The 27,801-nt window shown below is 41.3% G+C and overlaps 1 protein-coding gene across 2 annotated transcripts; it reads left to right on the top strand.

Annotated features, from left to right (window-relative positions):
- The first annotated feature begins 439 nt into the window (after window positions 1-439).
- On the top strand, window positions 440-27,314 carry LOC129779783 (ankyrin repeat domain-containing protein 13C). 2 transcript variants are annotated; one of them, XM_055787481.1, is made up of 6 exons: window positions 440-775; window positions 1,187-1,228; window positions 15,379-15,483; window positions 15,544-16,340; window positions 19,714-19,961; window positions 20,096-27,314. In XM_055787481.1, exons 1-6 carry the CDS (start codon window positions 673-675, stop codon window positions 20,109-20,111), a joined length of 1,311 nt encoding a protein of 436 aa, XP_055643456.1. In that variant the 5' UTR covers window positions 440-672; the 3' UTR covers window positions 20,112-27,314. The 2 variants fall into 2 exon arrangements, with proteins under 2 accessions (XP_055643456.1, XP_055643455.1); XM_055787480.1 differs by having other exon boundaries at window positions 20,076-27,314.
- The last annotated feature ends 487 nt before the right edge of the window (window positions 27,315-27,801 follow it).

The raw sequence follows: 27,801 nt of genomic DNA, 5'->3' as shown, positions 1-27,801 counted from the left end.
TTTGTAAAGTCTTAATAAAATCAGATTCCTTGATACTACGCCCAAATTTGGAATTTAAGCACCTGAATATTATAGCAAGGATGGGAAAATATTACGAAATAGATGAGGCAATTTTCATTTTTTGCCTGATGGCCAGAGATTCCCCACTGTGAAATGGAGTGACTATAATCTGTCACTTAGGTGAGATTTGAAGTCATGACCTTATATGTTATCGAGTCGGGTATCAAATAAGAGCTGAAAAGTAAAGGCTTCCACAATACAGCTAGAAACTTAACTATCTCCGTCATGCGCCGCAAAGAATAAAGGGGAGAATTTTATATAAACGCCATTTCAAATAATAAGCGATCGAAAGCACGCAGCCATTTGTTTACGCTTTTTGCGCCCTGTTGAATACCAACCGTGCGCAGTGAGAAACTTCAAACTGATAAACGTCTGCCGTTCGTTCGATAACTACCTGTCCGCACCGTTGCTCTGACCTTCACCTTTCTCCTCTTGTAAACGCTTTGAGCAAAAGGCCCATTGATGTCGTGAGTGAGAGTATATTGTCCACCCTCGTATGTAATCATTAGTGAACCGAGAGAGCTGTACGCCGAACGTAGCGAATTTTGTAACAGTGACGAGGTTTGTCAGTAAAATGTTTTCATTCATCAGCACCAGAACCAGGCGAAAATAATGTCCGAAACGTATCCTCTGCATGAGTGCGTTTTCAAAGGTGACACCAGGAAACTGTCCCAACTACTGCGAACACACGAGCCCACGGAAAAAGATAAACATGGTGAGTTTGCAATCGCCTTCAGGAGTTTTGCTCGTGGCCACTTCAGTGAGATTGTTCGGGATAATTGATCCCCGTGCACTCGGTTATCCTCGGTCACAGTTCCCGTCTAAGTGGATGTCTGTCTATTTGGAGTGTAGTATCAATTTTCCGCTATCTACCTAGATACACCATAAGAAGCTTCATGCATCGATAATCAGCAATGATAGACATGACACACACTAAACGAATTGCTTTTCTATGTTTTCACCTCTCCACATTCCACCATTCGAGTCGAGCGATTTTTATTGATAAACAAACCATAAAAAAGTGTTTCCTATCGACTATAAGCGCCTGTTTTATATCGTTTTTTTTTATTTCATTCCAAATCCGCGCATATTGACTGAACCGATACTTTCATGTTTGTATTTTTAGGCAATACACCACTGCATCTCGCGGTCATGCTGGGCAGGAAAGGTAAATATAGACAAAACATTTTCCTCCGACGCCCCCTCATTCTTTCACCCACTACTGACTGATGTCAAACATTGGGCTGCAGAAGCGAAAGTTCGTTTCCTCAAATCACAAATTAGTGCAGCCTGCATTGTGAGTGCTGTGAGTTGTTATGGAAATCATCTACACACTAAAGTTACACTCTGTCCACCGATCGATTTTTATGAACAACCAACAACAACAAGTGGTCTAGGTCGAGTTCGGGATTGTTTAGGGCGATCGAACGAGAAGTGTAAAGAAGTATGGTTTTTATTCAGAATCAATAATAGCAAGATTAACGATGGATGATGTGAAGGCTGTCCTTGCACTAATCCGCTAGTAAATGTCCATGTGTACATGTTTACAGTATAGATGAACGTAATACAATATTATGCATTTCTACAGTCGTCAACGAGGGCTGTTTGAATACTATTAGGAACGTTAGATGGCGGTATTAGATAACCGTTTCATAACGAATCTAAATAATGCATAGTATGGATATGGGATTTTTCTATTAAAGCATAGTATTTAAAGCAAACTCATGAATTTTGTTAATTCATGGATTCAGTCGAATATATGATAGTACATATACCGTTCTGGTTTTTGCTGTTGTTATACGCGAGCGGATGATCCGCGGCGGGAATTATCCACGAACAAGTCTTCACTAAACCTTGGTCTGGATACCTACAAACAAACAACATTACATTTGAAAAGTCTAAACCAATAATGTGGGGAAGTTTGAATATGAATGCAAAAAATACGTTGAAGGTCCAGGGATGCATCTTGTGAGCTGCGCTGTTATAAATCAAACGAGAAAGTTTAAAGGTGGAACGAGCAAAATTTGGCCAACTTGAATTCAACGCAGTCTTCCGAAAAACACTTACACATGTCCACGCGATGTGAGAATTTCATGTTTTTGTTTGAATTCGAACATGATTTTCGCTAGTGTTGAATATCTATCCCAAACACGAACAATGATACACAAACATAAACATATGAGAACAAACACGATGTTTATAATTCAAGAACATCATGTACAAACATATCACCCGATGTCACAGTATTCATTGCTTTCGTTTCGTTTCTTTTCATACACGGAAAGAAATTATTCATCCGAAAACATTTTTTCGTAGAATGCTTTTTCACAGAAACGAACTTGAAATTTAGTTCGCATTACAAAAGTTGCACGAACTGAGAGGCTATGAGTTCATGCACATTTTGCAAGTCTGATTAAATAATCCTTGGTTTCGTGCAAAGAAAACATTCTCTGAATAGAGAGAAGCTTTCTCGTACACATGCTGACAAAAAAAAAATACCCAAAAATTAGTTTTAGATGCAACCTTCAGCGGCTAAAACACACCATTAATTTATCGATGTTATCACAAACTGAATGAAAGAAAAAAACTAAAAGCTACACTTACACTACACTACATATGCTATGTGTGCATGCGATTGCATAATCCTTTCTTCTCCTCTTCTTTGCTCGTTTTATAGCTCGGGTCGCGTTCGTCGCGAACAAGCAATATTGGCCATTTGTATTTAAAGATCCAGCCAAAATTGTTGCTCCCGTGGTCGAGTGGTTAGCGTTACGCCTAACATGTCACTGCTGAATAATTCTGGTACTTTATATTCGATTAAAATTATATTGTAATAAAAATTTGTTGTGGGTAACTAAACATTAGAGGCGAATGAACTGCAAAGTTTAAAGCCTCTTAAAAACAAAGAAAGAAAGTAACTAAACATCTCCGCCACGCTCTATTCAATGTTAGTACTTATTCAAATAGCTAATCAAATCAAATAGCGGATGTTAGATGAATCTTGAATCTATATATAAAAATGGATTTCTGTCTGTCTGATTCTTATGGACTCGGAAACTACTGAACCGATTGACATGAAAATTGGTATGTAGGGGTTTATGGGGTCGAGGAAAGTTCTTATCATATTTCCAGACCCCTCCCTCTTCTCTAAGGGAGGGCTGTCATACAAATGAAACACAAATTTCTTCATTACTCGAGAGTTAAACAAGCAAACGAAACTAAATTTGGCGTGTGGAGGTTTTAGGGTGCAATTTTTACGGTGGTTAGACACTCCACCCCCCTCTTTAAGGGGGGGCTGCCATACAAATGAAACACAAAATTTGTGCATAACTCGAGAATTAATCAAGCAAATGAAACCAAATTTGGCATATAGGGGTTTTAGGGTGCAATAAATGTTTCTATGGTGGTGAGACACTCCACCCTCCTTTCTAAGGGGGGGCTGCCATGCAAATGAAACACAAATTTCTGTATTACTCGAGAATTAATCAAGCAAATGGAACGAAATTTGGCATGTGAAAGTTTCAGAGTGTAATAAATTTTGCTTAACGCGCGCCCCGTCGCAGTCACCCTCGCAGGATTTCTCTTCCCAACGGAGCGACGATTAGGTAGTGCCCTCCAACATGACGCGCACTCTGTCACAGCTACTCTCGTGGGGTTTGCACCAGTTTGTCGATGGCTTCCTCCATGATGCTCGCTCCTTCGAAATGTTCGCAGTGTTCCTCCATCCAGGCCACGATGAGGCGTTGCCAGGCAGGCATTTTTCTGTTCTTCGTGACAGTATCCGTTTACCTGTCGAGACGTGCACCGATTAGGAAGCGCCCTCCAACTTGACGCGCGCCCCATCACAGCCACCCTCGCAGGATTTCGCTTCCCAACGGAGCGCCGATTAGGTAGTGCCCTCCAACATAACGCGCACTCCGTCACAGCAACTCTCGTGAGGTACACACCGATTTGGTGACGCCTTCCTAGGCGCTCGCTTCGTCGAAGTCCTCGCAGTATTCGTCTTTACGATGCCATACAAATGAAACACAAATTTTTGCATAACTTGAGAATTAATCGAGCAAATGAAACCAAATTTGGCATATAGTAGTCTTAGGGTGTAATGAATATTTCTATGGTGGTTAGACACTCTACCCCCCTCTCTAAGGGGCGGCTGCCATGTAAATGAAACACGAATTTCTGTATTACTCGAGAATTAATCAAGCTAATAGAACGCAATTTGGCATGTGAAAGTTTTAGGGTGTAATAAATGTTTCTATGGTGGTTAGACACTCCACCCCCCTCTCTAAGGAGGGGGTGGGGGCTGCACAAAAAAAATGAAACAAATGAAACAAAAATTTCTGCATTACTCGAGAATTAATCAAGCAAATGAAACCAAGTTTGGTATGTGGAGGTTTAAGGGTGCAATAAATGTTTTTACGGTGGTTAAACACTAGACCACTCTCTCTAAGGGGGAGCTTCCATACAAATGAAAGAAAATTTCTGCATAATTTGAAAACTAATCAAGCAAATGGAGTCATGCGAATGTTTTAGGGGACACGGAACGTTTCCATGGTAAATAGACACTCCTCCCCTCTCTCTGAGGGGGGACTGCCATAAAAATGAAGCATACATTGATGAATAGTTCAAGAACTAATCAAGCAAACTAAACCAAATTTGGCGTGTGGAGGTTTTAGGGGGCAAGAAACATTTTTAAAGTGGTTCAACACTCCTCCCACCTTTCTGAGGTAAAAAAATTGTCCGATTTAGGGCTGTCTTTATTCTATCATATTTTCGGTATCAAACATTTTTTCCATGTAACGGAGAAACATGTTACTTTTAAGTGGTTGAAAAATATTGAACGAGAATTTTGTCTGAAAATAATGTGATATTATAATGATGAGTTTTGTTAGAAATACTAGAAATTTTATAGCAAAAGGTAAATTCAACGGGGTCGATTAGAAAATCAATCAATGAACATTCTTGCGATTGGACCCATGAACTTGCTCATAGTAAGAAAACGTGAATGTTTGAAGGTATTGATAACAAAAAACAAATTTTGGGCGGGACGAAGTTTGCCGGGTCAGCTAGTTCAATATATAAATTGATGCGTGCACTAAATAATGATATCAATTGTGAAAATCTCTTATATCAATCGACGTTTATTTTGTTCAGAACAGATAAACAGGTTTATTTTATTTGCCCAATATTTTAGACGAACCACCCATTGTCATGATAGGAAAGCGTTTTTTCTATGTCAACATACCAACACACCACGCGTTGAGTGGTGGTGGTGTGGTGTCCGATTCGCTTCTTCTACTTTACGCACTGCCGGTGCTTGGGGTGAAAAGGGAAACTACACCATGTTCGAACATCATGTGAAACATTAGGATTAAACATCGTATGTCCAAACATACTACGAATACAAACATGTCACATTTTCAAACATAGGTACGAAAAAATCATGTTTGTATTCAAACACAAAACTGTGAACAGCGGCGTGGACATGTTTATCCCGGACGCAGTGTTTTTTGTGAAACATGGAAGACTGATTCGACGTATTCCTTTTGAAAACATTTGCATTTGAAAAACTTGAACACTTGAGTTCAATGTCGTCAACGCGAATTGCATATGCAAAAAAAGTATCATTTAGGCTGAATGTGGATGAAATGATTAAATGAATGATTCCTCTATTTCGATTTTGACGTTTTCTCTTCAGTTATAAAAATGGCGTCTAAACAATAGAAGCAACGCTCAACATTTTTTAAGCGCAACGCGAAAATCCAATCTTCTTACACGCGAACAATTTTGTGAACACAAACATAAACACTTAAACACATTTACTCCGACACTCTGCTCCAGGTGTGATCGAACCCCAGAACATGCAACAGTAAGGTTTTCATACTGGAGTTTGAAAACGAAAGATACGTTGTATCTAAATAACTGCAGTGTATGTCCGTATTCCAAAATTCTGGATACTCTTCCATTTCCGCACTAGCACAAACATTTTCTGAATGATCCTCGTAGCACACATTGATGGGCCCTTGTGGAAGGAAACTCTACTCCATATTCCTTCTTCTTGAGAAAGACAATTCCCTCACGCTCAACGCTCACTGGCAACGAGGTTGCTTCGTGGCCATCGAAGCAACCTCGTTGCCAGTGGTATGTTTTAAAATCGCGGATGGCTATCTATACCAAATATGTGCAGAAGTGAATGCATAAGTTCCTCGATATTGATGGTACGGGTAGGGTCAGCACACAAATCGGCAGAACAAATATATGGGAAAAGGCAATTCTTCTTGTTTTCATTAATTTAAACCATTTAGGGAATAGGAAAACGTAATTATAGCATATCAAACAAATCATAGAGAGTTTCCGATTCGATAAGTATACAAATCATCAGAATTCGTTCGCTGTGAAAATAGTTACTAACGTTAAGTTTATTTCATAAAAACGTGACCTGTTTTCTGATTTGGCACACTTTTTGAAAGACGTAGTTGTACGTCAGAAAATAGATTTCGTCACTGAAGCTTAGTATAATAAAATTATTGGGATCCAATGCTCCTTGGTTGAAATTATCCAAAGACACATACATTACAGGCCTAGATTTCATCATGGACTCGATTTCGCACAATACAGTCAAAAACACTTTGCGATTGGCTCAAAACTTCCGTCATTTAATTTTGATAATTTGTATACTAATCGAATCGGAAATTCTTTAAGATGTCGGAGACGAGTGAGTCGTAAAATTTAAAGTCTGAACAAATGAAAAGAAGAAGAATTGAGATGTGATTTGTTATACAATATTATACCCCAATACCCCAATATATATATATATATATATATATATATATATATATATATATATATATATATATATATATATATATATATATATATATATATATAAATATATATATATATATATATATATATATATATATATATATATATATATAAATGGTTTTCTGTCTGTCTGTCTGATTCTTATGGACTCGGAAACTACTGAACCGATCGACATGAAAATTGCTATGTAGGGGTTTTTGGGGCCGGGGAAGGTTTTCATGATAGCATGGGGGCTCCCATGCAAATGAAACACAAATTGCTACATTACTCGAGAATTAACCCAGCAAACGAAACCAAATTTGACATGTGAGGGTTTTAGGGTGCAATAAATGTTTTTACGGTGGTTAGATACTCCTTCCCCCTCTCTTAGGGGGCTGCCATGCACATGGAACACAATTTTTTGTATTACTCGAGAACTGATCAAGTAAATGGCGAAATTTGGCGAGGGGAAGTTTTAGGATGCAATAAATGGTTCTATGGTGGTTAGATATTGCTCCCCCTCTCTTAGGGGGTCTGCCATACAAATGAAAAACAAATTTCTACATTACTCGAGAATTAATCAAGCAAACGAAATCAAATTAGGTATATGGAGGTTTTAGGGCGCAATAAATGTTTTCACGGTGGTTAGACACTCCATCCCCTATCTAAGGGGGAGCTGCCATGCAAATGAAAGACAAATTTCTGCATAACACGAAAACTAATCAAGAAAATGCCAAATTTGGCATGCGAAGATTTTAGGGAACACAAAACGTTTCTATGGTGAAACGTCTCCCGTCTCTCTGAGGGGGGAGAGGGGCTGCCATACAAATGAAGCATACATTTCCGCAGAAATCAAGAACTAATCAAGCAAATGGAACTAAATTTGGCATGTGGAGGTTGTATGGGGAAGAAACATTTCTAAGATGGTTCGACACTCCTCCCCACTTCTCTAAGGGGAGGCTCCCATACAAATGAAACACAAATTTCTGCATAACTCGAGAACTCATCAAGCAAACGAAACCAAATTTGGCATGTGGAGGTTTTAGGATGCAATAAATGTTTCTATGGTTGTTCGACACTCCTCCCCCTCTCTTAGGGTGGGCTGTCATACAAATGAAAAACAAATTTCTGCATAACCCGAAAACTAACCAAGCAGATGGAGTCAAATTTGGCATGTGAAGATTTTAGGGGGCACTAAACGTTTCTATGGTGAATAGACACTCCTCCCCCCTCTCTAAGGGGAGAAGAAAGGAGGGGTCTGTCTTTATTATATCATTTCTGTATCAAACATTCATTCCATGTAACGGAGAAACATGTTATTCGCAAGTAGTTGAAAAATCTTGAACGAGAATTGTGTCTGAAAATAATCTGATATTATAATGATGAGTTTTGGTAGAAGTACTAGGAATTTTAAAGTAAAAGGTTAATTCAACGGGGTCGATTAGAAGAACAATCAATGAACAGTTCTGCGATTGCACTTATGAACTTGCGCTTAGTAAGAAAACGTGAATGTTTGAAGTATTAATAACAAAAAAACAATTTTGGACGGGACGAAGTTTGTCGGGTCAGCTAGTAATTAATAATTATTACTACAAATTACAACAGCAATGCTTTCTACCAAAATATTAGTCATTCTTATAATAAATTGCACATTAGTCATTCTTATAATTTTCTCTAACACGGACTACAAAACCAAGGAGCCTGAGGAAATCGTCACTGCAGATGCACAATTACAAATCATCAATCATTCAGCTAGCGACCCAACCGGCGACAAAATCATTAAACATATTGCTGCGATAGTTTTTAAAATTATTACACAAAGAAGAAGAATAACACTTACGCAAATTGAATAAAATAATTTCATAGACCTACGCCAATGATGTGGTCGTGTACGAAGTAAAAAGCAACCTCATTTTTTCTTTCGTTACGTTATCTGCGACAACTGTTGATAAAATAAAAGATATCGCTGTTCGCATAAAGTTCAATCTCTGAGAAGCGATTGAAATTGGTCAAAGTTCGATACACCACTTCATGGTGAATGTGGCCCTTCTGCTGTTTCCATTCTATCCAAGAGGGTTGAAGAATGACGGTTTTTGTAGCTCGCATAGGAAATGATAAGCATAAAAATTGCCTCAAGCCACACTCACATTATGGAACAACATGATAGCTCAACTGAATTGTTGATAAGGCTGAGCCCTGAGCGTGAGCCCCTTTTTCTGCTGCCTACGCTCAACTTGTATAGGTTGGAATACTGATACCAGGACCAGTGTTGCCACACTTCAAATAGAAACCGCCCAGACATGACTGTCACATTAGGCGGATTCGCCGCCGCGGATATCGCGACGGATTCCGGCCATAGGCTGATGTCACAGTAGGCGGATTCGCCACCGCGGATTCCGCGAGGAAAACGGCAGCGGAGGATCTACAGTATATTGTGAATGAGCCATGTCGCACAGAGCGGGGCGGTTTTGGAAGCGATTCCAATCGAGAAAAAAACCGTCGCGATATCCGCGGCGACGAATCCGCCTAATGTGACATCAGCCATAGTAAACGCGAAGTGATGCGGATTTCAATGCGGTGAAACTGTTTGTGAAGTGTTTTGCCGCGAGTGAACGCAAGTGATGGTTGCCAGACGATTTTAATAATATATCTTCACAATCGAACTCATCGAACAAAAATAAAAATTGAGTAGTAAAATTACTATTTTCCTTTTGTTCGATAAATCATATAACTTGATTCTAATTTACATTATGCATATAATGAAAACCACGTTTGATTAAGGGCTTTCAATTTACCAGGTTCACAGAAAAAAAACGATCTTCAATATCGTTGATCGAGGCTTATCATAAAGCATTCAGGAAAATACACGCACATGAAAAAAATGCCGTTGATTGAATGAATGAAAAAATAATATAAGACACTTGAGAAGAAGTAACCAAATACCACTGAGAGAAATGTTTCGTTTGCTTTACCGTCAATTTAGATGTTCGGTTGGAGATTTTTTGAGAAAAATGTCACATACATACAATTCATTACTAAATTATCTCATATATCATATATCATATCTGGCATCCTTGTGCTGAGTTGTTTACATGTAGAATGGAGTGGAATGGAACATCAAAAAACGCGCGATCTAAAGCGGTCAGTATGTCATAACACGCGATGAGATCCAATTGATCGCATCGCACCGCATCTCGTTTACTATGTCCTTGGCCTAGGTCATTTAATATCTAGACGCACTGTTCATTCCACTACAGGGATCTAGTGATCGAATCTGGAATGTTTTGACAGCAGTTTGTTTTGAAACTTTTTTCTTACGTTGCTCTACACAACATCGATCTATTATACGCAAGTATATAATATAAGAACGGAAGCATATAATATACAGGGTGTCCAACCAACGCGCACGGTGACGACTTGCTGTCATTTGTTGTTTGTATACCGCTCACTATGAAGGAGTAACACGACGTAGTAATGTTATTTGCGAGAGGTGAGCGACACGGCGACATATTCCGGCGATTGAAATCCCACGGGGTGAAGCGGAATTTCATTTATACCCCCATAAACATCCCGCAGTGCCAGATCACCGTGTCGGTGATGGCTTGAGGGTCCGTATCCAGGCGTTTTGAGTGCACCCGTAGCCGAGTGGTTAGCGTCTCACATTATCATGCCGGGTGTTCGGGTTCGATTCCCGTTCTGGTCGGGGGATTTTTCGGGACCTCTACGGGAAGTATCATTACGTCTTTCAACAGGACGGTGCACCGACTACCCGGCGAATATCGTCCAAGCGTGGTGTTGGTAGAATTTGTCTGATTTTCCCGATAAATCTTTTTGTCCTCCCAGCTGCCCCGGCTTTTTAAATGTAAAGGGTGTGTCACATCAAATTGCATCACGGAAAAAACGCTGTAGAAATTTAATTTTTAGGAATTATATCTTCAGTTTTCGCTTGTAATCAGATAAGAGTGTATAGATCACGTCGGCCATGCTTCACTGTCAATTTTTCGTAAATTTGGAAAAATGTCGTCGAACGAAAAAGAGCGTCGTGAATTAATCCTGTTCACTCATTTCGAGAATCCGGAGTTGTCACATCGGGACATCGGTAAGATGCTGGGAATCGTCCAAGCATCTGTCAGCAGAGTACTAAAACGATACTTCGAGAACCTAACCATCGACCGGAAGGTGAAGAACGGCAAAAAATGGATGCTCCGTCAGTGAAAAAGATCACAAGCGCGTAGTTAAGCAGTTTAGACGTGATCCGAGAAGTTCGGTCCGGGATGTCGCCAATAAGCTGAATTTGTCAAGTTCATTCGTCCAGCGGACCAAGCAGCGGGAGGGCCTGCGTACATACAAGGTTTAGAAGGCTCCTAACCGCGACGAAAGGCAAAACATGGTGGGGAAGACGCGAGCCCGGAAGCTGTACACCGAAATGCTGACGAAGCCGCATTGCCTGGTAATGGACGACGAAACCTACGTCAAAGCGGACTTTCGTCAGCTGCCGAGCCTGTTGTTCTTCTCCGCAGAGAACAAATTCAGCGTTCCGGAGGAGATTCGCAAGCAGAAACTATCCAAGTTTGCCAAAAAGTACATGGTGTGGCAAGCGATCTGCTCTTGCGGAAAGCGGAGCGCCCCCTTCGTGATGACCGGCACGGTAAACGGGCAGGTTTACCTTAAGGAGTGCCTACAGAAGCGCTTACTACCACTATTGAAGCAGCACGAGGGCCCGACCATCTTCTGGCCGGATCTCGCTTCGTGCCACTATTCAAAGGACGTGTTGAAGTGGTACGAAGCCAACGGGGTCATCTTCGTGTCAAAGGAAATGAACCCGCCCAACGCGCCGGAGCTTCGCCCAATAGAAAATTATTGGGCGATTATGAAGCAGGCCCTCCGGAAGAACCCAAAAGTTGTCAAATCGGAGGCGGACTTCAAGAGAAAATGGATTTCTGTTAAAAAAAACTACAACCTGACGTTGTACAGAACCTTATGGACGGGGTAAAGAGGAAGGTGCGAGCATACGGGCTTGGGCTCGAAGTATGAATAAAATGCCAAAAGTTGTTTAATAGTTTTTATTTTACTGTCTAAAATTTTCAAAAGGATCGGTCTACTGGGCGAATTTCTACAGCGTTTTTTCCGTGATGCAATTTGATGTGACACACCCTTTATTCGACCTTATTGAAAACCCTGTAAAAAAACTGCTTATCGTGCCAAATGGATTAAACAGGCTCATAAACCCTGTTCTATTCCCAATACCCGTTCTACTGAACTAGGCACGAATCGGTATTTCCTGTTGCCTAGATGGATTGCTCTGATTCGTGCAAATACAACACCGAAATGCACTAGAATGTTACTGATCCTGAAATCCGTCCTCGAATGCACAGTTTTAACATCTATCGTCAAGTGTGCCATTTCCTCGTCAGTGTCACGACTGCCCAGATCATCCCCACCATGACCACTACTGCTTGGAGGTTCTGTTTAATCAGTACGCCAAAGAAATCATTGTGACTTCTTCACAGATTCGGATTTGGTGATACATTTCACGTATATCTCCTGTAATCGCTACTCGTCGCTGTCGGAACCGACTCAATACCGTTGGTAGAGATTTTAGCAGGTTTCAGAAGCAGACAATTCAGTGAATCTCTCACCATCCCTGCCGTATCTCGAGTAGTGCGTATTTTCTCGTTCTCTCTAGGATTGGTCCCTACACCCAATAGTAACTTAATTTCCTGACATATGATGATATGTTCATTACTTTGCGGGCTTACTCCTGGGTTTAGTACTCCATGATCTGCTGTTCCCCACTAAGTATTTGGATTTAATTTGAGACGTTCGTTCAAAACCCTTCAGTCCAACGAAGTTCCTAAATGGGCATCAGTGTGCCTCACAATCATGGCTTGCAGGATTCTGTATGCTCACTGCTCTTCTTCATTGAATTGATTTAAAAAAAATCAGTACCTCGAATGTGGTTAGTTTCTGGCAGTGTTTGGATTTCGATCAAAATCGAATGATACACAATGTGTCATGCAAGTAAACTCTCACGAACATATAACCAAATATGAGAGGATCATTCAGATACTTGTATGAATGTCAGTAATCACTTGTGTAATATTTAGTGATTAAACTGAGAGAGGAACGAATACTGTTGATTGCATATCCGATCTGTATCAAACATCGCATACCATTTTCGAAGCCTGCATACAAGTTTGAACCGCATATATCGTCCCATTTTACTATAGCGAAACCCACTGCACAGACAAGTGCAAAGCAATAAATGATACAAGAAAAATTACGTCATCATTACGTCACCATTTGCGGAGAGCAGCGAATGGGAAAAGAGATAAAACGCGAGAGTTTTTGCTTCTCACTGGAGCGGTGTTGCTAGTAAAATTATGCGGTCTATATGAATATACACATTTCAAGGGATAGAGGCGTTAAAAATGGAAAATATAATCTGACTACCCTTCCCTTAGCCTCTATCGAGCTAAATAATCATATAGTTTGCACTCTCTGAGACTTAAAAATCAGGATCTGCTACATTAGCTGAATATGAATCTTTCGCTTTGCGTTGTCCGTACGATCCTGCTGTTTCATGATGCATGGAGAGGTCGGTATGCATATGTTAGAGGCAAAGAAGAAAATAAGCTTTCTGCACCGAAAGCGTATATGATAGCTTTGCTTGCATGCTGGTGTGCAATGAAGTGCGAGCCGATTCAGAGTTGTCTCGTTCTCTTTTGTGTCGTGATTTGCAGCACATAACAACAATAGAATACCGCTGGGGGAAATGTTTCCTGAAAGATCATATTTGAACGAACGAAAGCGATTTTTTCATTGAGTGGATCATTTGGCAAACACTGGTTTCTGGTTACAGTGTCCCTCGAAACGTTTACACTAACACAAGCGGTTTCGTGATAGTTGTAGTATTCAAAGCTGAACCGTGACTCAGGAAGAGGCGACTTTCACCTGAAACCTTTTTTTTCGATTCTTCCAAAGATGAATCTTCCCCAAACCTGCAGAACTTAAAGAGAGGCACCTGCAAAACTGCCGTCAAAACAAACAGGAACCGATAACTGGTGTTGTGAAATGAGCAGCGATTCCGTCTCGACTGAAACAACAACATTTTTTTGCTCGTTGCAAAGACCATGTGTTTCTTAACGCGACAGCGGAATATGATTTTTAGCATTTTTGCATGGCAGAAAATAAGCTCTATAAATAAAAATGTAAAAGATGGCTTAGCATTTCATCTAAAAATCTAACACAACATAAATAATTAAATTGATTCTACTTTAATTATTCAGCCCACAGTGTGCACAGGGGATGGATTCCTAAAATTTTTTCATTCTTCTACTTCGGTAGTCTCTGCTTCCTTCCGGCAGCACAACCACGCGAAGGTTAATGTGCAGAAAAACCTTTCATCTCTGTTCTCCCAACCATTCGGCGAAAGGATCCGAAAATTCTGCGTGCGGTTTATTTTTGGATGCTTGGAGATTTTCCGCTTTGCCTTGATCTGTATTTGATACACGACTAGCTGAATACACCGCCATCCTCATTATAGGCGATGACAGGTTTTTTCTCGTCAGACACGACGTCGGGAAGGGTATCCTCTGTTTATAGGGGTCAGCGAACTTGTTCGTCTTCTCTTTACATAACATTTTTTTCCATTTGATTCGGTTTCACACGAAAAAATGGACTGAATAAACATTGAACGTGCTGTATTGCAATCTAAACTAGGTCATAAGTGAAATCAGATCACCACAGTGCAATCTAAATACGTTTTCGACTTTGTTATCAGCGCACACCGATAACACTCCTTTTTTATTTGCAGATGTTATAAGGCTTTGCGAAATACTTGAATGATATGCTATACATTTTTTGACCCTGTTACAATTGCTTATGGCTCTTAGTCCAGCACAACAAGTCTCAATTAATACCGACCAGAAATTTGAAACAAAAAACAAGCTGACATCCTTGCTCCCAACCCTCCATGATTCGATTCAATCACGGAATGTTCCAAATTGAGTTTCCTGAGAAAGCCACCGGCGACTATTACTTCTGAAACCGCTAGCTGTAACCGAATGGAAACCCAGAATAAACAAGAATAGTAAACTTTATTGCTAATTTCCGTGAGCGTTGGCTATTCGAGCCACGAGCATTACGGTGTGCTATTTTTATCGGTTGCGCTTACTGCCGCCCCCCGTCACCGCAAGACGATCATGAGGGACGTATTTTTCCGTGGCTTCGGGGTGTGAAAATGTGAAAATGATGAAGGAAGGGTTGTATTGGCTACGTATTGGGCGAAATCTACTAATCAATCGATAATGTTCTTGCATGTAGCCAAACCAAGGTTCAGTGAACAGGGCTGTTCGTGGTTGCCTTCCATGGTAGTTTAACATAACCCAACATTGTATAAGCTTAGATTTGAAATTCAATAGCATTCGAGAATATCATGTTATTTACACCCTATCCAATTTGATAAAACAATCTTGACAATCTTTCACACATTATATTTTGTTTTCATTACAGAATGCACCTACCTACTGCTTGCACACGGCGCACCGGTTAAAGTAAAGAATCTACAGGGATGGTCACCGTTGGCCGAAGCCATCTCGTATGGGGATCGGCAAATTAGTGAGTGCTAATTAACGAGTGCGTTCAAATGTATTAAATGTTTCGATCAATCCATTTCAGTTTGTTCCTTGCTGAAAAAGCTGAAGCAACAAGCCCGCGAACAGATGGAGCAACGAAGACCCAATCTGGTCAAGGCGCTCAAGCAGATGGGCGATTTCTACATGGAACTGAAGTGGGACTTCCACTCGTGGGTTCCGCTGATCTCACGCATCCTCCCGTCGGACGTGTGCAAGATCCACAAGTCGGGCTGCTCGATAAGACTCGACACGACGCTGGTAGATTTCTCAGACATGCGCTGGGAGCGGGGGGACATTTCCTTCATCTTCAAGGGCGACAATCACCCCAAAGACTCACTGACGGCGCTCGATAACGAGTGCCGCTGCTATCAACACGTTCGCCACGAGGAAACGGAAATGGAGATCGAGGACGAGGTGGACATACTGATGTCGAGCGATATCCTCGCGGCGCAAATGTCAACCAAAAGTATTAGTTTTACGAAAGCACAATCCGGCTGGATCTTTCGCGAGGACAAGAAAGAAACGGTGGCCGGACAGTACGACAGTGATCTCTACACCATTAACGGGCTGACCCTGGAACAGCGCAAAAGGCGGGAGCACCTTTCCCGGGATGATCTGCAGAAGAACAAAGCGCTCATGGAGTCCCTTACGAAGGGAGGCCAAGCGCAGGGTATCGATCAGAACGGAGAAATCATCCGGAGAGCCTCGCTGCAGCCCCCATCAACTAACAGTATCACCTGGGAGGAGTATATCGAGGCGGAGGCGGGACAGTATCCTAACCTTGGACGTGACTTAGTTTATAAGGAATCGAGTAAGAACTTCAGAGCCACCGTTGCTATGGTAAGTATTTATTCTTAGTTCAAATCTGGAGAATACGGAGGATGGGGCAGCAGTTCGTAGTGCAATTCGATCAATTTGGCCGTGGCGACGGCGGAATTTCCATTTTTTCCGGTCAAAACAAAACTACGAGCCCGATTCGGCTGAAATTTTGACAGTAGCCGTTTACAAGAATGTACGATAAGTAATCTCTCTTGCGATACTGACACCATCGGGCGATGAGGCTATGTACTTATCGGACCACGCTTGTACGGTCAAAACACGTATTGTTCATCTGCATGATGTTTTTGTTAAAACGGGATCTAAATTTTTTCAAACATTCGATCTGGTACTCAACTTGATTGAGAGTCAAACCTTGAGCTTGAACCACAGCTTAGAAATACCTCCCTCGAAAATAACAATGTACATCATCACTATGTGTTCAAAATTATGTTGAAGCTTAATAGGAGTACCGGTAAGTTTCTTGGTTTTTTTTCAAAAATTAATCCTTTATTCTACAAAAATGGTTACAAATTTAATATTCAAGGTATTGCCTATCGCTAGTAACAACTTTTTCCCATATTTCTGGCAATTCACGGATCCCTTTGCGGAAATAATCGGAAATATTTTGTCGACTAACCACGAATCGATCCAATTTTTGTCTTCATCAAAATTGGAGAAGTGTTGGTCAACCAGTCATGTTGCATCGATCGAAAAAGGTAGTAATCGGACGGAGCAATGTATGGAGAATACGGGTGGAATAGGACCTCCCATTTCAGCGGTTCCAAGTATGTTTTGACCGGTTTCGCGACATGTTGCCGAGCATTGTGGTGCTGCAAAATAACTTTATCGTGTCTTTGCTAGTATTGTGGCCGTTTTTCCTTCAGTGCACGGCTCAAACGCATCAATTGTCGTCGGTAGAGGTCTCCCGTAATGGTTTCATTCGGTTTTAGCAGCTCATAGTACACCACACCCAGCTGGTCCCACCAAATAGACAGCATAACCTTCTGGCCGTGAATATTCCGCGCGGCCGTCGATGTTGATACATGGCCGGAGTATGCATACGTTGCCCGACGTTTGAGATTATCGTAATGAACCCACTTTCATCGCCAATAACTATTCGATGCAAAAAAAAACCTTTCTTCATGTCGTTGAAACCGTTGTTCGCACTTGAAAAAACGCATTCGACGTCTCGTGACTTAAATTCATACGGCACCCAATGTCCTATCTTTCGGATCATTCTCATTGCTTTTAAACGATTGGATATGGTTTGCAGAGCTACTCCAAGTGTATCTGCAAGTTCTTGTTGCGTTTGTGACGGATCTTGATCGAGTAAAGCCTCCAATTCATCATCTTGAAACTTTTTTGGCGGTCCGGAAAGTTCTTCGTCTTCCGAGTCAAAATTACCACTTTTAAACCGTGCAAACCACGTCTGTCACGTTCGCTCAGTTGGAGCATGGTCACCATAAACTCTCACCAAAATGCGATGACTTTCCGCAGCTTTTTTCTTCATATTGAAGTAATAAAGCAACACTCCCCGCAAAAACACTCTCGTTGGTACGAAATTCGACATATTCGAAGTGGCAAACAACTATGTTGTTTACGCTTCAACTTTTTGACATATACTGAAAAAGACGCGCAGTGACAGTAGCTTTCCAACGATGGAAATTTGGACATTTGTCTGGAAATTTGATTCACTGGAATAATAATTAAGTTACGACATCTGTTGTAAAACCGAAGAAAAATACCGGTACACTTAATACATTTTATGTTGCATTAAAACTATCCATGGAATAGTATTCATCGTTTCCGGGAACGTGCAGGAAAATAACAGGAAAACATTTTCCGAAATCATTTTTATCAACCAGTGGCATTGGGATTTCAGCGTCGAAATCTATTTCTCAGTGTATTTCGGAGCTGTTGTCTTCTTTTAGCACTTTATTCTGACTCTTTTCAATGCTCTGGTGAGAACAGTTAAACTTTTCGACGGCATCCCTTTGGTTCAGTGAATCCTTGTTGTTCAAGACACGAGAAAGAGAACGAACACCTTCTGCGTCTATAATTGTGGCCGATCTTCCACTACCTTGCTTGTGAGTAGTTGTTGATGATCTTAGGATGTGAAACAGTCGAAGTCGCAACATTTTCGCCCTCAAAATGTTGTATCGTATACTCGTGACAGCCTCCTCTCGACAGTCTTCTTACGACAGTTGGCTCGGGTAAACCGAAGCCGTTCATCGTTTTGTTTAAGTTGCTACAAAGTACGGTCGACCGACAGGTTGCTTGAATAAGTAAAATTCAGTCAATTCGGGATTCACCTTTAAGATGTTCAGTACTTCGCTGCGAAATTCATACGTAGTTTGGTATGACGCGCACTCCGTCACAGGTACACTCGTGGGGTATGCACCGATTTGATAACGTCTTTCTTAACGCTCGTAGTGTGTGTGGAACATGGTGTCGGCAAATATTATGGCCAGACTCTCATGGTCCACTTGTCTTTGGCCCTGTGTTGAAGCATGTTGTACGACTTTCAACGAACTATGTTAAAATCGATGACTAATCGGTGTCCCGAGCACAATGGATGACGCAAGCTCCCACGTAACTTTCGTATTGCAGTGAAATGCTATGGACCAGGAGCTCTTTTAAGGGGGCCCCTGTCTGGAAGGTCGGAAAATAATGAATTTTCGTGGATTTTTTCGGATGTTACGGATGAAGTGAAGTGTTCGTGTATTTTGGTTATTGTTTAAGGTATATTTGAAGATGTGTTTTCAATTTTTTGAGTGCACGAATAATGATTATGACGCTGTTGACAGCTGGATGCGTAGATGCTGTCTAAAAATCGGTACCTTGCTGGTGGTATCGGTTCTGAAGCAACGGGGTGTCGTAGAACAAATTCCAATCAATATTTTGAAACTTTAAAATAATACCTAAAGCGTTACATAGGGGTTCTTGAATATTCCAAAAATTACCAAAACGGCGGCCATTTTTGTTAAAAATTAGATATTTTTCATGAAAAATCTCGAAATAGCGATTTTTAAAAAATCGAAAAAATGATATATCAAAAAACGGCTGTGTAACGCCTTAGATAATTAATTTTTACATGCTGATAAAAAATTTCAGTTTCGAGAAAAACGCGTTTTAAAATTCGTACAGATATACTAAATCCCTTGAGGTGACTTCATACTTTTCGCTGTAACTTTCCAACGAAATCAAATATCGAAAAATCCTTTTAGGACAATATTTCTAAGGGCATAAGCTTCCCAAAAATGGAAAAAACAAAAATTCATTTTTTTCGATTGTCCAGTCCCCCCTTAAACAGATAGTCAAAACAAATAATTTAATTTGAATACATAACAAAATCTACATAATTTTCACCTCTACTTCTACTGTATCTTTCCAGAGCAAAGATTTTCCCTTAAGTGTCGACATGCTGCTGAGTGTGCTGGAGGTGATCGCCCCGTTCAAGCACTTCAGCAAACTGCGCGAGTTTGTCACCCTGAAACTGCCCGGCGGCTTCCCGGTGAAGATCGACATACCGATCCTGCCGACCGTGTCGGCTAAAATCACCTTTCAGAAGTTCGAATTCCGGAACGACATCTCACCGGATCTGTTCGTCATTCCGGACAACTACAAAGAGGACAGCATGAGGTGAGCATTGATTCGTCTACATTTTCGATACATAATATGGCTAAAATTATGATGTTTCCTTTTCCCTTCTTCAATGTTTGCTAACACCATGACTTTTGTTACTAACATCATCAGATTTCTCATCTATTTTATAGATTTCCTGATTTATGACCTTTCGATTTCGAATACGTAAGCAGCGGAGCGCTACTAGGATTGAGTTACCCCCCGGTGAACATTGTTCTCGGAACGCTTGTGAGTGCGAGATTCGCAGTATTCGTTCTCAGCGGAATAAGCTTGCTCATCGTCATCAATTTCATCACCATCATCATCATCATCAGCATCATCTGCTGTTTCATCCAACTTACGTCAATCCTCACGCAAATATTAGCAATATTTGCAAAAGCGCATGTATTCCGATTTAGTCAAATAATAAAACATATGTGACGAACGAAAGACATCCTAGAAACTACTGTTAGAAACGAAACTCTTCTTGAACCGATTTTGGCATTTTTAAATCACATTTGATTGGCATTCACGAAGGATCTCGTTTCACGAGTGGATGAAAGGAATACCGTGAATAACATAACTACACACGAACCCTTGAAACTAAGTCAGGTAGCAATGGGAAGATTACCATGAAGAAACAAAAACCTTTTCTACCCTCCATTTTATAGATCCTAATCACACGAATACAGGTGAATATTCCATTCCATTAAAGTTAAATGCAGATCGTGCGAGTGCAACAATGTATAATCGGAATCAGATTGACCTACAATTTGTTTTATTCTGTAATTATTTATTAGGCTCATTTGTTATTTTTCCACTATTAAACATTTATAAACTAGGCGAGGAAATTTTAGAAATCGCCGATCAGCTTCATGTTTATATAAGCCAGATTACAATGATCTATATCAACTCACCAATACACTTCTGATCCTGGTACCTCTGACACCACTGACCATATGAAGAGTAAGAGAAGGCTTCTCCGTAAAGTGTGTATTTCTCGCCCATGCAAGCCATAATGCAGTACCGTATGTGTGATAATGTTTGCACCATTAAGCAGTGTCAAAATTTAAAAAATTCTCAAAAATTTCGGTTTAGATTTCTTTATTCATTCAGAAGGGGGATGTTTTTGAGTCTTGAACTATGGTAATCATCGATCGTTTTCGACTTTGCGGCAATTACGGTCTCCACACGCTTCCGTAACGCACGGCAGGTCCTATAAATGTAGCCTAGATCTATTTCTCTTTATTTGAGAAGCTTTCAGCCTCTTGAAGTGGTTCCGCTAATTACATACAGATTTCGCAGATCATCATATTTCAAGCGACCACACCAATGGTGGCAGTGGAAGGGTCCGTGCGAGACCGATCAGTGGTCAGTCTTCAGGATTCGTTGTTCTCGCATCATTTTCACGTACTCGAACCCAGCCATCGTGCCCTTAACCTTACGTCTCTCTCTCTCTGCGAACCACCTTTCGGATCAAAAAGTACGGAAAGAGTTGATGATCAACAACTTCAAGTCATCATGCGACACCTCCCAAGTGAAGAACGGTCCGATGGGATTGATTCCGGCAAATCGGTCGGCCGCTTCGTTCCCTGCGACGCATCTGTGTCTGGGAACCCACATGAGCACAGTGTCACGGATTGCGGTTGCCTTGAAAATTTCGGTCACCTCTGCCGAGAAGATCTGGCAGATGTCTGCAAGTCTTTTGCTGGAAATCAATCTGTTATAACCGTCGCTTACCTCAAAACCAACTCCTGATGGTTCTTTCGAGACGTTCGTATGTTTGATTTCGTGGAGATGGTATTTTTCTGCTATGATAACCTTAAAGTGTTCTTGCAGACCGGCCGAGCTCGCCCCGGCTCATAAGTTGTTTATGATACCGTTCTCCACGATATCAGTTGGTTGAGAAGCTCCAGTCGTTTGGCCCAAACCAAGTTTGCTCTTTTTAACTTCCTCGAAATGGTGGAGGAAGCTAACTTTATGATCGAACACTCCGAGGATGTTTAATGTTTTTCGATGAGAAATGTATTCTTTGTACAGCTGGATTCAGACCCTGATGTATGTGGCCGCATATGACCATATGGCCGCTCTTCTGCGCTGAAAGTTTGAATCCTCTCTCGGCCGCCCACCGGCCTGTGGGTGTCACCCATTGCCATCAGAAGAATGTCATCCGCGTAGACGAACACGAAGACTCCCCTAGGCAGGACCTGGAACAGGCTATTCATGGGGACGATAAATAAAATGACAACAAGAAAACAACCTTGCGATAATCCGGTCTCGCCGTGAAAAACTCGGAAGCTGCTGTTACCACTTTTGACCTCGAAGGCGAGTGGCGAAGTTCTTGATGAAGTGAAGTGTGAACTGTCAACACCCCAATCTGCCAGAGTTTTCTGCACAAACGGGATCTATGTTCTGTTATACCTCTCCGCGGTTCGCGAAATAGATGTTGGCGTTTATACCCGGTCGGAAGGTAGCTGTTCTTCTAGTTCAATTTCCAGTTCTGGACAGAAAGGTGACCAGGCGTCTATCCGTCATTCTTTCCAGGATCAGGAGGTTAAGGAAACTGGACGGTAGTCTTTGACGATGTTACTGCTTCGGTAGACCGAAGGTATGGGTGTTACTTTACTGTGTCTCCAGCTCTCGGGAAATCCATGTATACTCGTCAGGTCGTTCAAGTTGCTGAGAAGGAGGGATTTTCCAAACAGGGACAGTTGTTTCAGGGTCTTATATCCGATACCATCAGGACCGGTTGATTCACCTTTCGCGGAACGTAGGGCGACGACAAGTTCTCCGATGATTACGTTCCGGCTAAAAGGATTATTGGGACGGCTTACCAGGATCACAAAGTTGCTGACCGAAGTGGTATCGCTCCCTGTCGACGGACGAACTCGGGTCATATTCGGAGATGAAAGACAGCCCCGCTAAACATTCTCCGAGTGTAATCGATGTATCTGCCGGATCGCTGAGGGTTGTACCGTCCACTTGAAGGCCTTCATGACGCACCATACTGGGTAATCAAGCGATTTGAGATCGCAGCTGGATGGCGGTCACATATCCTTCGCCCAGAACGGCAGATGTTCCTGCAACCACTTCCGAGTATGGTGCGAGGTGTGGCACGCAGCCCCATCTTGTTGAAATACAACATTTGGCATCGGGTCGTACTGCTCTTTGATCAACAGAAGAAATAATGACTCAAGATCTCAATATAGAACTCCGTGTTTACTTTGTTGTCTTTTGAAATGAACACCGGATTATTTTTTGCCATTGGAAGCCACCAATCCAAACACCATAACGTTACCAGGATGCTTGGTCATATACACGTGTAACAGCCGGAAATTTTTGCTCGAGATTTCACTACCACTCTACACAGTGCATCCAAAAAGTTCCGGGACTATTTTTTAAAACAAAGAAAAAACGATATTTTTTCCCCCTGTTGGGGTTAACCACTGCGTCCATTATTTTGAACTATTGTGGTATACTTCTTTTTTATACTACACTTGAAGCTTATCTATCGCTTATTGATGAAGGAGTAGACTGGAAGCTATAGCGAGATAGGTGCCAATAAGGAATAATCTGTTTGATAATTGGCTGTCACTTCCCGGTCTTCCAATTTCTTAGCTCACTTTTCAACACACAGTCAGAAAGTCCACAGAATGGTTCTGGACCAGTGAATGATGAGTTTGAACCGTTCCTGGCAAGTTCATCTGCTCGCTCGTAGCCCTCTATACCGCAATGGCCGGGAATCCAGTACGATTGTACCGAACTTATCTGACTTAATTGCCGTGAAAGGGAAATGCATTCCCAGACCATTTTTCAAGATCATTTAAAAGTATTTAGAGCTTTAAGTGCCGCTTGACTGTCTGAGAATATGCAGATGTTAGCATGTCTATATTTTCTTTTGAGGCAGACATTTAAACATTCTATGATTGCAGCTATTTTTGCCTGAAAAACTGTTGGCCGGTTTCCCATAGCTACATAGATTTTTGTTCTGGGACCATACACTCCGGCACCTATTCTGATTCCCATTTTCGATCCATCAGAGTAGAACATGATTGAACCACCTTCATCCCATACTGAACGAGAATGTTCGATAACTCTGTCATAATTAGTCCTAGGTTCCATCCAATCATTGTTCACCGCTGAAGCTGGTCCAATGGGCAAGAGATTTAGGATGCTCAAGTGACCAGTTTTGTCCCCGTCTAGTATTTTTTCCATCTTTTAAGCTTTAGAGCCTCTAGCTGAACATATTGGTTCAAAGGTACCAGATGAAGGATAGCCTCCAATGCCTTTGAAGGAGTGCTTCACATTGCTCCAGTAATTGCAACACATGCTAGTCGTTGGGGTTTGTTGAGCTGTTTTGTAGCTACAGTCTCCTTAGTCTTTGGCCACCATACAAGTGAGGTTATCCTAGGCCGCACAATTGCAGTGTAGACCCACATAACCATTTTTGGTTTAAGGCCCCATGTTCTTCCTATCATTTTAGAGCATGCCCATAGGGCTGAGTTGGTCTTGCTAATTGTTGAATCTAAGTGCGCATTCCAGTTTAGTTTAGCATCTAGGATAACACCTAGATATTTCACTGAAGCGCTGCTTTTTATTTCCTCACCCCTAAGATGTAAATACTGCAGATGCTGTTTTTCGACATAAAAAGCTGTCATTGTCTACATTATTAGGAACGTGAACGACGACAAGCTACAGGAGCACCAGATGTCGAAGGTCCTTAATCAGGTCTGGGAACTTATTCATTGTCTTCCAAAATGTCTCCGAATGAAAGGTGTAATAAAAACGAAACCATACGTCAAGGAGGAAGCCGTGAAATATCCAGTAATATCCAAAGATGATGAAAAGCAACCGTCAGTGAGACTTTGTTTCAATTGCAACTAAAGAGGTCATCTGTCAGCGAAATGTCCATTGCCACAGAAGAAACCTCGATGTACCAAATGCGGAAAGATTGGAACCACACAGAAACCAGGAGCCGATAATCCAGATCCCGTAAATGCAGACCGAGAATCAGAGAGAAGGTACAGGTGTCGAAACGAAGCCATAATATTTAAAGGTTGACGATGGAAGCTGAAACCAGCTACGATCGTGTTCAGTAAATCTTATTAGGCGTTCAACACTCTCGACGATCTATCATGCCCGTCATCGAACAGTGTTTAGATTCTTACATCCAATTATCGAGGACGATAACAGCGCAGGATTGCCAAACTGTAGCAGACGCAACTTTTGGCTCGGAATATCAGTAAGGTTCGTGTATCATCGATATCCATCACCGCCGCTCGACTACCTGTGAGCTGATCTTCATTGTATTACACACGGTCAAAGCATTCAGAACAACAAACGTTTAGCTGTAGTTTTTTTCCATTCAGTCTGTTTTATTCACACCGCTTCCATAATCCGCCTAAACACGTTTTTATACTCGTCGGCCACATTTTTTACCGGGAGAGAACCACTGCAGCGATCGGTTCTGGAATTTGATACTAGATCGACGGTAAACATGCTCTCATCGGTGAACAGGATTACCGGATTTTTTTTCGCTTGAGGATATTCCAAATTTTTTTACATCGCTCGACTCATAGCTCTCGGCTGCGGTTGGTGATCATGTGAGTTTTTTCCGTGCCCTCGACTTTGGCCCACAATCTTCCTTCACGATTTTCCGTGCCGTTTTATGACAGCGATAACCATCGGAATCCGAGATGACCTTGGACGAGCTGTGGCCACCTTCGCGGTAGTTGTCCTTTCGTTTCTCGGTCCAAGACCCTTTTCACAGTTCACCGGGACACGGCGATTGAAATATCTTTTTGCGATATTTGCGCGTGGGACAAATCACGAATACGCTGCAATTTGGTCATAGTGCAACTGCCAAACTAAGGTGATCGGCTGAAACGGGAATCTTATTTGTACGATGGTGCTAACATTACCACGCATACGGTAATCATTGAAAAACAGAGTTAATTATGGAAAAAATAACAAATTTCTAGACGTGCTTTTGTGGCAAGATACGAGAACTCCAAGAGAATGACATTTTGTACAAACAAGCAGCCTTGTATCAAGGAATTAAAAGGCATTGTGTTAGGGGCCCTCTCAGTCAACTCTTCGACGTTATTTTTTCAACAATTTGGAACATGTTTTGGAACCAATATTCGAGTTTCAACAAATGTTGTCAGCTTGTCAGTGATTGCAAGCGAGAAATGTAAAATATCGGCAAGATCGGTAAATATGCTGGATATCGTGATTGGCCGACCACATATCGCATAACCATCGAAATCACATAGATTGTCTTGAATGAAGCTAATACGATCGTGAGGCTCATTCAGCATATGATGGAGCGAATCAATATAAGCCGTGATATCTCGCGAACGAAATTTGAACTTTTTCTAATCGTACAGATTTCGAGACTTTGTGGGTGTAGCTTACGATCAAGACTTGCATTCACTCCTCATGCATTGTCCATTGGAGAGTATGCACAGACCATAAATGTGGCGAATAAATTATATAATTTGTATTGCGAGATGCAACTCTTATAAATCGATTCCAATGAGGCAACACTGAAATGCAAGTAATATACCAGTGCTATACGTGAGTTCAGCGAACATGATCCCACCACGTTCCGGAAAACGTTGGTTCCATCGCTTGACACTTTTTTTCAGGAACGCGCGATGTGCTTTTTTCAGTTGCATTTAGGGTTAAAATATTTCCCCAGATAATTGAAGACCCCAAAGTGGATAATTGTTTTGTCGAATATATCAAGCTTCAATTAAACAAGTTTAAATTTAAACAAAAAAACAACCATTGCATGCTAAAATAGTACTGAAAATAACGAGCAAGTATTGTACCATTTATGAATCGGATTAGAAATTCACCTCATTCAGAAAATGATAATCATTTTCTAAATCAGATGGCAATCAAAGTACGCTTGCTGAGCGCACCCAGTAAGTAATACAAATCACATACGACATACATTTGTAGCGAATTTTTACCTAGAACACCTCGAGCCAACTCTACCCAGGCATCCCATAAAAACTATATCTTAACCCGACGTGAAGAAGAACCACGAATACTATCGCTTTTCTGCACCAAATCTTCTCATTTGCTACATATTTATTGAAGAAAAACAAACGAAAAAATATACACAGCAAACCACAATCGAGAGGTGAATCAAGCTGATGCTTAGTCTCAAGAGAAAGCAGCCAATAAACGGTCTGAACATTCAACCAAGTGGTAATACAAACCGTTCGATGGCTTTGATGAAACTAGAACACGTTAGCTCATTTTGTTTTATTTTACTGTAATGATACCATTCGCCCCCATGTTCGTGAGATGAATAGCAAATAAAGAATTTGTCTGGTTTTACGAATATTGAGAGCTTCAGAGCCATGATTACCGTTCTAATGGTTAACGATATCACATCCCGATCCAAAAGCGATTTGTTCCAGGTAGTCTCGGTACATGAACGATTCAGCAATGTTTGACAAGGTTTAACCAATAAATTACGGCCATGAATGCCCAAGAGAACCAAATCAACATATTAGGCTGTCAAAAAGTCCTGCGGTATTTCCGCGACGTGTCGTTGTAAGCGCGTAGTTCTAGTTGTATTCATTGTATCGAGTCATACTATAGCTTGTTGGAAAGGTGTTTTTGTGCGCTATAATATAGTCCTTGACAGTGTTTTGTTTGGTTAAGTCGTTCGTGAGTTATAGTGTCGCAAATATGGAGCAAAATAAAGAGAAAATCCGACATATTTCACAGTACTACTATGACAAAGGCAAAAATGCATCTCAAGCTGCCAATAAAATTTGTGCAGTTTATGGACCCGATACAGTTTCCATTTCCACCGCACAACGATGGTTTCAACGTT

Source organism: Toxorhynchites rutilus, chromosome 3, assembly GCF_029784135.1.
Source record: "Toxorhynchites rutilus septentrionalis strain SRP chromosome 3, ASM2978413v1, whole genome shotgun sequence".
Taxonomy (NCBI): Eukaryota; Metazoa; Arthropoda; class Insecta; order Diptera; family Culicidae; genus Toxorhynchites; species Toxorhynchites rutilus.
Note: the sequence above shows the minus strand (reverse complement) of the source record. Positions and strands in the feature narration are given on the sequence as shown.